The sequence below is a fragment of the Ursus arctos genome, unplaced genomic scaffold (genome assembly GCF_023065955.2).
Source record: "Ursus arctos isolate Adak ecotype North America unplaced genomic scaffold, UrsArc2.0 scaffold_3, whole genome shotgun sequence".
NCBI lineage: Eukaryota > Metazoa > Chordata > Mammalia > Carnivora > Ursidae > Ursus > Ursus arctos.
The window spans coordinates 29,621,526-29,633,680 of record NW_026622985.1 but is presented as its reverse complement, the minus strand read 5'-3'; the positions used below and the strand labels follow the sequence as shown (position 1 = coordinate 29,633,680).

Genomic DNA, 12,155 nt, shown 5'->3' with positions numbered 1-12,155 from the left:
TGGTATCGCCTTTGTATGGAAAGAGAACGGCCCAAGTTTAGAATATATATGGACTGCTGGGCAGTGAGAAATGACATGACTGGCTGTTAAGGGACTTGGGAAGAAAAAGATCTGAAGATTGAATATAAGGGGTAGAGGCAGATGGCATATGGGTGTGGGCATGAAGTGTAAGCATCTTCATATCACATGTTAATGCTACCCCAGTGCTGGCACAACGGGTACATAAGCAAAAGGATTATGGTGGCAGGAAAAAATCATGTATAGGCATGGGCTCCTATTCACTGAAGTTGAAGTTTCTGCTGTTGCCAAATGTTTAACCTGCCAGAAACAGAGACCAACGCTGACATGGCACAATCCCCCAAGACCAGCCAGGCACCAGATGGCAAGCTGGTAATATTGGGTACAGTAACATAAACTGCAATTTTCTATACATTTAAGCACAACCAAGTGAAATAAACTTACAGGGGCTTTGATAATTTCCACTACTTTCTTCAAAAAGAAATTGTGACATCCTTTAACAGATATGGCTGTATTAATCTGGTTCCTTCTACTCAAGTCTTATTGTTTTGGTCACACACTTCTTCCAGTGTTCAAAACTGGAGTTTTTCTTGCCTAACACATTTTGTGTCAGATTTTTTTTTGCATTTTTAATTGCCCAGGATTCTTCCTAGACTTTTCCTTTTTTTTTTTTTTTTTTTTTTGGCATGGTATTTTAAGGAGGCTGCTTCCTTCTAATATTGCTTACAAAATTAATGCTAATTAATGGCCCTTGTTTGCAAGGGTTTAAGTCCTGATTTTTAACCTGACTTGGGCAAAATCACTAGTTTGTATAGTTCTGTAGGTGGGCATAATACTGCATCTTGGAATTTATGAAAACATGGATGCTATACTACTTTTTGTGTAACAGCATTAAACATTCCAACTAATGCAGCTAAAAGGCTAGAGTGCCCTTCCATTTGATCTAGTTGTCTTTATACTATGCTATTCCTTCTCTTCAGACCCTGCCCCACTCTCCGTGACAAATAATGTAATCACAGCATATGGCTCATGCATTACGTTATTGGTCATAGCAAAGACTTCAACATCAGCAAGTCTACAGCAGCTGATATCTAAGGTAATTTGGCCTCATCTAGTACCTCTTGAGCAACCTATTGTGTAACCACCATTCTTCTAGACCTTTAATTTGGCAATCCCATGATTTACGATCTAGCTAGCCCAGTGAGGGTTTAGTTTACATTATGCTTAAAAAAGTTTCCAGGGCGCCTGCGTGGCTCAGTCAGTTAAGCATCTGCCTTCCACTCAGGTCATGATCCCAGGGTCCTGGGATTGAGCCCCACATTGGGCTCCCTGCTCAGTGGAAAGCCTGCTTCTCCCTTTCCCCCTCCCTCCGCTTGTGCTCTCTCTCAAATAAATAAAATCTTAAAAAAGATTTAAAAATCTTTCCAGATATCTCTGGGATGCTTGGGTGGATCAGTTAGTTAAGCATCTGACTCTTGATCTCAGCTCAGGTCTTGATCTCAGGGTCATAGTTCAAGCCCCATGTTGGGCTCCACGCTGGGTATGGAGCCTACTTAAAAATTAAAAAAACAAAATCTTTCCATCTCCTTTGGGAGAGGCCTATCATCCTTTTCACTCTACTAATGAAACAGCATTGGAATGATTCCAAACTGAAAAGTGAAACAAAACTTTGCTCGGTCTCACATTAATCAAACTGCATTTATAGAAATTGGTAATGTTTAAATACAACATTACTGTAAAATATTCCTTAGATAGCAGAATAGTATTAACTACACAACTGTCCTAGCACTTGTTTAAAAAAAAAAAAAACTAAATTTTTATCTGATAACCTACAATCTCACATTTCCAGAAATAAGGATTTGCGTTCAGTGGTTTTAGGTTTAAGTGTTAAGCATAACATCTGTTTCCTATTCCTTTTAAAAGTAGGTAGATTTTGTCTTGACATGCATCAAGGTTCTCTACAAATTATAATGTTAGAATTAGTAACATCTATATATGGTTCCATAAATTATTTTAATATACTAACCTACGTATGCAAAGAAGTCACCGGTTTCAAAAACCATTTAAAAGATTCTATTGACATGTAAAATATACCTTTGCTACAACTGCTTGTTATCTTAGAAAAATAAATATTCATTTTAAAACACAAAACCATTGTCTTCACTTAGCCCTGTTGGTAACTACTCCTGGAAAAAAGCCACCAACTTTCAATCCTACACTGTCTGTTGCTCACAGCTGAAAGTTAATTAGGGTTTTTTTCCTTAACACCTTTCCACTTTAGTGCTCTTGTTATCAAAGAAACCTTATCATGTTCTTGCTGGGATTTGTCTAGATGCTTTTGGCACAGCCTGTCACTTTCCTTCAAGCAAACCAAGTTTTCTATCTACCCTGCTGAGGATATTTGAAGCTTCCTACTTCTGAAGATGCCTTGCTGCATTAACGATTAAGTGCCCTTTGGTGAACAAATTCGGGAACCAAACCATAGTTAAGTGCTTAGGTAAACACAACCGAAAAGGCACCATGACCAGGTGACCATATGCCTTGGTAAAAATTAAGAGAAAGTATTCATTGCCTCTACCTGGATGCAACTTCATTTGCCAGGGCACAGTACTTACTGCGTACTGGAGGCTGAATTACTCCCCACCACCCTCTGCTTGGTTGGGTGCCCATCTGCATAACACAACCCACACAAATTCTATGTGGTGGTCCTGCTACCACCAACTGAAATTTAAGCATTTTTTAAAATGTGAAATACTTATTATGAAGATCTTGAGGGAGGGTGTTTTAAAGTCCAGTGTTCAAAATAATACTTCAAAAATAGTGCGAAAACGAAGTTTAACAACTTTTAACTATTGGAGGGGTTCAGTTTGAGTCTTTTACTCTGTATTAAATACAACTAAGGCAAACAGTGCCACTGCAAATTGAAGAAACTGTCACTCTAAAGTACAAGGATCACAGAGCACGTTTAAATACCTTTCAATTATCTGGAAAAGTAAGGGAAAAAATACCTTCTACAAATAATTTTCCAACTTGCATCTAGATTTCTAGAAGGCTGTCTGTAAAAACTGACATAGACTTACATATACAAACATGCATTTGTGACAGAAAATGCTATAGTAATTGACAATGGAAACAAGGTTTGCATGGATACACTGTAAAGAATATTTCAGTGACCCTACTTAAAGTACTGGTATGAACGATAAAGTTGTTGAAAGGCTAGTATTTCTCATTGAGACTATCCAGTCAAAATACACACATCAGAACATATGAACTAATATATTGGGAGCCATATAGGGTTTCAAAAATTTAAGAATGGTAAAGTAATTTTTAATGATAATATATTCATAGAATATTCAATGGCACCAACTTTCATTGTGAAAAAATGTCATTAGCTGTAAATGTCTCACTCCTGTAAGAACACAAAGGCAAATGCCTCTACCAACTAAAGATAACAGCTGAAATTTTTCTTATATTTGAATATTCTCTTCTCTAAATTATTGTTGCCAAGTGCCTGATCAAAGGCAGTCCTCCATGTTTCAATACTTTTTTAGAGTTCAATGCCATCCTCCTCCTTTCATTTCCTGACACCAAATTAGCGGATAATGAGTCATTTTTGGAAGACTTTATTTCTAAAGGTAAATAATTAAGAAGAGTGGAAAAATTGGTTTATTCCATATAGTAATCTGGTTAAGTTTTTCCCTTCATGGCTTCTATCTACCCCTGCAAATAACCTAACTCCTCAGTGCCAACACCCCGGCATGGTCCAACTAGGTCAAATATCAAGTACTAATGATTTCCAGAACCCAAACACAAAAATCAATGTTTTTTCCTGTAGTATGAAAATTAGATTTTTAGAAGCAATATTCCCATGTTATCATGGGAATCTATTTTAATAGACTTTAGAAAGAACTAGACTATCTAAATTTATAATGCTAAATATTGATATTCCCAAAATTTCACTTGAATTTAGTTTTCAGTGACATAAAACAATTATTATTCATAGTAATTCCTAAAACATAGTATGTAAAACGAGCCACAAGTTTACTTTACAATTTTTCTATAATAAGTACCCAATCCTGTAGAAAAATGCAAACATCATCTTTATTAATATTTACACTTGGTTCTATAAACAAAGTTGGCAAAAAAGAAAAAACTATTTCCATACATATTTATAAAAATTTCAATATGATCTTCATCACTTCTGAAAGGTATTTATTTTTAAGTCTAAAAGCCAGTAAATGTAGAAGTTGAAGGGGAAGAGAAAAACACTGACAACAAATTATTTGAATTTTCTTCTTCCCAAATATCTAAAACATCACATATACCACTGTTTTCAGTGTAGCTTGTGAAACCCAAAAATTCTGACTTCTCGTCACTAGTCTGAAACAAGTCTAGTAGAGATTGTACTGGGGAACTACAAATTCTGTTTCCTTCTTGTGTAATAAGAAATTCAGTTCTTTTCTTATCTAATTCCACATTTGGTTCCAGATTTTCTTTTTTATTTCTTCCTAATAATATTTTCACTTTCCGATGGATCGTACCAGAAGGTAAACCATCCGTATTGTTGAAGTCACATTCATTGGGTTCCTCAAGGGGACTTGGGGACGGAGTCTTTGCCTGAATTGTTAGGTGCTCCTGTGAACTGTTTGTTGCTAATAGACCAGAATCATGACCAAATATTGAATAAAGGTCCTTTTCCTTCAGATCTTTTGCTGGAAAAAGCACAGTATCTGATTTTTGTTTTGGCTGAGATGCAGTATTATCCATACTGACGCTAGAAACTTGTACAGATGTCTGTAGCCTACATTGACACTGATCTACCCTTTCTAAGTCACTTTCATTTGCCATTAATTTATGTTCAGAAACATCAAGGATGCATTCCTGTTTATTTTTATGCAGAGGTAGATGTGTAAAATTTTGTTTTATGTCATCTTCAGCTGGATTTAACATGGAACATTTACTAGTTACTTTCTCATCGAGTCCTCTCAATTCACTTGAAGGGCAGGGGATGCATTCTGAAATAAACAGAAACTTCTGTTCAGGTTCCTGGATTTCTTTATATAGGAAATGCTGCTCAATTACCTGTACATTATTTTCCTTGAAGTCTTTCTGAGAAATATGTTGCAATTCTAGCTTTTCTTTTGGTTCAGACTTTTTCAGGACACTTGCAGTAATAGGAGAAAGTGATCCAATACTGTATTTTATTCTTTATAAAACAAAAAGAAAACATTATTGCTACAAAAAATTCCTGAGTAGCTTAAAGCCAAATTAATAATCTGTTAAAACTATGAAACTTAAATTTAACTTAGAAAATACTACAAAAATACTGAAATCTTAACAGTTAGCCAAATATACTTCAGATGTTTTCCATAATAAAACTTTACAGATATAGCTGGAAACTCTAGCATACCCCCTATTCTCATCCATCATCTTCCCCTTCCTCCCAGAGGTAACCACTATCTTAAATGTGTTTAAAACTACTTCAACCATATAACTCAAAGAGAGAGGAGAGTAAAGGGATTTGGTTTTGCTCCCAACTTTGTTTTCATTATTCTGAAAAATACCCTAACTTCTATACTTTCATTAAAATTAATATTGTCTCATTTTACTTAACAATGTAGAAAATGAGTATTTAGACAAAATAGTAATCCTTAAGTTTCACACATGTATTTGACCTGGAAACCTCTTCTTCATGGAGTCTCTTAATATTCTTTCAATGTTAGTTTGTATTACACAATCCTAAATTATATATTACCAGCTGACTACTGATGTTTTATGTTATACATGTCACAGACAACACTATAGGAATATAGAATTCAGTCTGCCCTTTCAAAACCAGCATGGACACTTTTATATTTATTTTGTTTATACTTTCACCTAAGACTCCTCTTGAACAAATGGAGTATTAAAAATGTGAAAATACTAGTCCAACACTGCCCTCTCTCTCCTTTAATGTCTAGAGATGTTTAGATGACTTATACACAGATAAAAATTGTGCAGAAAATGTAACTAAGAAAAAACCAACTTATATGTTAAGTACTAGTTCAGAATTTTGTTGCAGATTAAATTTTTAGGGAATTCTAAATTCTTACAGTAGCCTATATAGTTTTAATAGTTGAAAATATGCCTCCTCTCCAAATATCATATTATTAAGTCAGTCATGAACAACCATTCTGAATGTTACACAAATAAGAAGTTTAGGAACTGTTCCACACAGATACAGTAAAAAGACTTTCCAGTTAATTTTCAGAAGCTGTACCTTGGTATCCTACTTTCTAGTCTTTATGCCTTAAAATTAGTCTAAAAACAGATATAAGGACTGAATAACCTAGTGGTTTATCATCAATTTAAGCATTTCAAAGAATTTTTTTTTTATCTTGGATTTATGGGAACAATCTAACCAGGATCATTTAGTCAATGTGCAGTAAACTGTCAATGAACAGCACTGTATTCACATTTAAGTCCTGTCAGTACTACTAGTATTATTGCCAAGTAGAATTTAAACAAAAGTATTCAGTGAAAGTATAAAGAAGACTTAATGGAGGTTAAGTGAAAGAAGGTTTATTTAAAGTCCTTAATATTAAATAAAAATTCTAGTTTTTTAGTCCAAGTAAATGGTAAACTTTATGGTCCTACACCAGAGGTTGATAAACTGTATATAGCACATGGACCATATCTAAAGTTTTACTGGAACACAGCCACACCCATTTATTTATATACTGTCCATAGCTGCTTTCATTGTACAATGACAAAGTAAGCTCAAACAGAGATGTTATGGTTCACAAATCCTAAAATATATACTGTCTGGTTTTTAATAAAAAATTTGCCAACTCCTCTTCTAGACTATAATGATGAAGACCTTAATAACCTAAAGCAAGCACTTTTGTTAGTGGAGAGGGGTTGGGAGTGGAGAGAAGTAATCATTTTTTTTTTAAAGATTTTATTTATTTATTTGACAGAGATAGAGACAGCCAGCAAGAGAGGGAACACAAGCAGGGGGAGTGGGAGAGGAAGAAGCAGGCTTCCAATGGAGGAGCCTGATGTGGGACTCGATCCTAGAACTCCGGGATCACGCCCCGAGCCGAAGGCAGACGCTTAACGACTGAGCCACCCAGGCGCCCCTGAGAAGTAATCAGTTCTTAACCAAATATACACTCTAAAAATATATATTCCAGGGTGCCTGGGTGGCTCAGTCAGTTAAGCGTCTGCAGTCAGCTCAGGTCATGATCCCATGGTCCTGGGATTTAGCCCCGCATCAGGCTCTCTGCTCAGCCCAGAGTCTGCTTCTCCCTCTCCCTTTCCCTGCAACTCCACCTGCTTGTGCTCTCTCTAATAAATAAATAAAATCTTTAAAAATAATAATAAAAAAATTTTTTTAAATATATATATATTCCTTCTAAGAACAGAAAACTTTGGATTTATTTTTAGTTTAATGCAATTGTTTAAAATTCTGGTAAAATTTAAAACTTAGGCTGATAAATTACCTTTTCTTTTTAGGCATGTCCCTTTCATATTCCACAAAATCAAAAATTAACTTAGATACAATATCATCAACAACTTGATAGTGATTACTCTGTGCAAAGCTTCTGTGTTGTTCACTTAGAAGATGCTGAAACAAAAACAAAGAAGCACATAAATCATATAATTATATTCTTAAACCAAAGATTCTTTTTTAAGTTTTCTAATATTTTCATGCCCCTAAAATTAGGTTTCTAATAACTACTCCAAAGAAATATCCTTTACTACAACTTCAAAGGATGTTAAGTAAAATAAATTTGTCATTTAAATGGAACTGACACCATAGGAACTACATCAGGAAATGAAGATAAAGATGGAGAAATACAACAGTGACATTTAACATTTACAGTATGCTAATATTCAGAAAATCTTCCTCTTTATTTTACCCTTATATAATTACCACTAAATATAATAGGTCTTATAAAATATTAAATAAATGAAATGTTATAGTTTAACATATAAGATTCCAAAACAAGAGTCCAGAAGGCAGGTTACAAAAAAATGAAGTACAATGAATGCTGTGAAGTATTAAAAAAAAAAGAAAAAATTCATTATTGAGGAACACATTTGCGAATGAGCAAGTGAATTATCTCAATTACCTAATGCTTGTAACAGAGAATACAGAAGTTATTCTCAGTCTTTCTTTTTAAGAAAAAATTGAACTAGTTGACAGTTAATCAGTCTGACAGTCGTGAAGAACAAAAGTAAACAAGCTCAGTGTACTGCGATAAAACTCAAAAGAAATAAAAGTTCCTGCTAAACAGGTGGAAACTCCAGACTAATTCTATTACTTGTCTGTCAGCTGATCAGGGAAGTGCACCTAGAAGTCTGTACCAGGACAATCATGTAAGAACCTCATTTCTGTTTCTCTAGTTTCATGTAATTTTTGATGATTTGATTGTATTTCCAAAAACTAAATTCTCCAGTGATCACAAAAAAATAGTATTCTGGACTATTACCTCCTTACTTGCAAAATTTACCACATACAAATTATCTATGCCCAGTAATGTTAAATAAATGAAAAATGATTTTAAAAAAAAGAAACATTAACTTTCTAAGTGCAGATTCCATTTATACACATTTTTTGGAGAAATCTCCAACTTTTGTGCAGTTGCCCCCTACTTCCACCTACCTCTTATCATTCATCATTTTTTATGTCTTGACTTAAAAGTTACTTTTTCTCAGTTGAGCTTTCTATATTCCTCATCCTATCTTAAGTACCCTCTCATTATTAGCACTGTACTGTACTTTTCTAACACTATCACTAGCCTACTTATAAATGCATTGTTTTGTATCTGTCTTCTCTATTGAACCATAAGATATCCAAGGGAAGAGAATATGTCTGCCTTGTTTGTTGTTGCTTAACCTCCAATAAACCAATTTGCTAAATGAATGCCTTGATACAGGTGGAAATGAAGCACTGTGAAATCTAAGATTAAAAAAAAAAAAAAAGAATATTTTATTCTCAGAGACTAAGAAACATAAACTGTAATAGAAAATGATTTTAAAATATCAATCTCAAAATTTACTACTAATTTTCCTTCCTTGTATCAATCAGTGACCAAGGTTTTCATTTTTTAGTCCCAACATTTTCTGAGCATTACATTACAATTACAAATTGATATTAAGGAAAACATCCATTATAAATTATTCTATCATGGCAATAGTAAAGTAAAATTTTGGGACGAATCTATAATTTAAATTTAAAAATGATTTTTGGGAAGGGAAAATATTTGAGATCGTTTTAACTTCTGACTAAAAATAATTCTAAAGTAGCCATATTTTTTGCCTTTATTAAACAACACAAAATTAATACAAAACACGAATATATTTTGAGTTATAAAACAAACTTCAACTTAGAGTCTAAAGAGAGAGAGGTTTTTTTTGTTGTTTTTTTTAAAGATTTTATTTATTTATTTATTCGACAGAGATAGAGACAGCCAGCGAGAGAGGGAACACAAGCAGGGGGAATGGGAGAGGAAGAAGCAGGCTCATAGCGGAGGAGCCTGATGTGGGGCTCGATCCCAGGACTCCAGGATCACGCCCTGAGACGAAGGCAGATGCTTAGCCGCTGTGCCACCCAGGTGCCCCGAGAGAGTTTATTTCTTATTTATAATTATTCTTTCTCCTTAACTTCCTCACCATTTTCTACCAAACCAAGCACTGAAACATACGTCTCTACTGAAATTAACAACTCAAACAGTAACAGCTAAAATTTAATAGGCACAGAGCCTGCCACTGTCCAAGGTCACACAAACAGGAAAACAGGATTCAAACCTGAGCAGCATGGATCCAAAGCTCTTGTCTTTTGCTTTTTGGTTTTTTTAATCACTTTACAAACCATAAATAGTTCCCATCTTCAAAACTGTATCTTCAGCCCATGTCCCCTTCCAACTATTCTATTTCTCTTTCTGCTACTTCAAAGAATAATCTCTACTTTCTTCTCATCCTACCATTAGTAAATCATATGCCCATGTTTTAATTGCTCAGGTCTGAAGCATCTTCTACTCACTCCCAACTTCCGATCCACTGGCAAATCCTCTTTGCCCCACTTTTAAATTATATCCACAATCTGACCAAGTCTCATCATTTCCGCCAGGCCACCACCATTAGTTGAATGGTTTCTTCAATCCCAACAATCAGTTTAATTTAACACTTTTGCACTGCTTATTTCAATATCCACAAGTCATGTTCCCTCACTTCCTAGGTTTCTACTCAAATACCACTTTATCAGTTAGCTTTCCTTGTCTAAATAAATGTCTACACCCCCATTCCTGCTTTACAGTTTCTCACAGAACTGATCTAATATTCTCTCTCTCTATATATATACCTTCTTTTTTACTACATTGTTACCTATCTCTCCTCCCCTCTCACAGAATGTAATTTTCATAAAAGGAAGAATTGGTATCTTTTGTTCATTGCTGTTTTTTCAGAGTAGTGATTGGTACAACACAGGTACTTAATAAATATTTGTTGAATGAATGAATAAAAATTAGTTTTCAATATACATTTTCCCACTTTGGATTCCTAAAATTTAAGATAATTCTATCAAAAAGAAATGCATGCTACTTAGTCATTATCAAGTTGTAAACCACAATCTGAAAAAACAAGCTAAAATTTACACAGTAAATATTCATAGTTTTAGAAATATCAACCCCCTAAATATAAAATCACATTTACAGTTTCGAGATCTTCATATTTCTGCAAGCAACATTCACAGTATCCTTTTTTCTTCTTCTCTTTCAATTGTAGTTGAATTGGGATGCCACCACATTTATTGCCATCCGTTTGGATTCTGACAGAAATATATGATAAAAGAATTGAACATTAAGACTTTATAAAATGTACAGTCCTCACATATCAATCTGCCATAATCTCCACAGATGTTTATATCAACAAATACTTTAAAATACATTTCTTTTTAAGAAATTCAGAAGCAAAACTAGTGACTTTTCTGGAGAATAATTTAGATCACTTAAGAGAAATAACATGTTTCAATTACTTGTAAATATTTGCAAGCCACCCCTCAACCTTAATCTATTGATCTATTAATCTAAATGTGACATACTTAGACAAGATTCAGACTTCTAATCCAGCATTAAAAATATACAGGGAGGAAACCATAACAGTGAACACACACACACACACACACACACAAACACACACACACACCCAACCCACCCACCCACCATAGCATTTAATGAATTATTTTAAATGTTTGCTTAAAAAGAAAAAATTACTTGAAGGTTAAACAAACCTTAGTTTAACCTGAGTTTGCTTCTGGATGCTAGATGGCTTATCTACATCAAATGGACTGGTAGGCTTCTGAATAGAATAATTTATAAAAGGCATATTGGTCAGCTGAAGGTAAAATGGTCTATAAAGTCTAAAAAAACAAAAAGACAAATACATGAGATTCTTTATGATGAAAAAAATACAACTGAAATCTTATATTTCAAAATCACGGACTTCATCTAGAATCTGAAACAAATAATAGAAACAGTTAGGGTTCCCTTCCCAATTCCTAGACCTAATATCTTTCTGTTTAACATATATGTATTTTTTAATTATGGTAAAATACCCACAAATTAAATAATAAATATTGAATATTTACCTTAAACTTTTTTTTTTTTTAAGTAATCTCTATGCCCAAAATGGGGCTTGAACTCCAAAACCGACATCAAGAGTCACATGCTCTACCAACTGCGGCAGCCAGGTGCCATTTTTAGGAATATAGTTCAGCTGCATTAAGTACATTCACAGTGTTTTCCAACCATTAACATCATCCATCTCCAGAACCCTTTTCATCTTTCAAAACAAAAACTCCGTACCCATTAAACAATAACTCCCCATTCTCCCTTCTCTGCCCACCTGACAACCATCATGCTACTTTATGAATCTGACTACTCTAAGTACTTCATCAAGTGGAATCTTGCAGTATTTTTCCTCTTATTTCACTCAGCATAATGTCCCCAAGGTTCATCCATGTTGTAGAGCATTTGTCAGAATTTCATTCCTTTTTTAAGGTTGAATAATGTTCCACTGTATATATATATTACATCATCCATTTACCTGTTGATGGACATATGGACTGCTTCTACCACTGGGCTACTGCAAAT

General features: G+C 34.2%; 1 protein-coding gene across 2 annotated transcripts in view; it reads right to left on the bottom strand.

Annotated features, from left to right (window-relative positions):
- Nucleotides 1–4,097: 4,097 nt before the first annotated feature.
- DBF4 (DBF4 zinc finger) overlaps nt 4,098–12,155 on the bottom strand; it is a 29,188-nt gene continuing 21,130 nt past the window's right edge. For both annotated transcript variants that reach the window (XM_026504997.4, XM_026505006.4), the window contains exons 9-12: nt 11,294–11,422; nt 10,717–10,831; nt 7,503–7,627; nt 4,098–5,224 (exon numbers count right to left, since the gene is read on the bottom strand). In XM_026504997.4, coding sequence (XP_026360782.1) covers nt 4,243–5,224; nt 7,503–7,627; nt 10,717–10,831; nt 11,294–11,422 — 1,351 coding nt within the window. In that variant the 3' untranslated portion in view covers nt 4,098–4,242. The remainder of the gene's footprint in view (nt 5,225–7,502; nt 7,628–10,716; nt 10,832–11,293; nt 11,423–12,155) is intronic.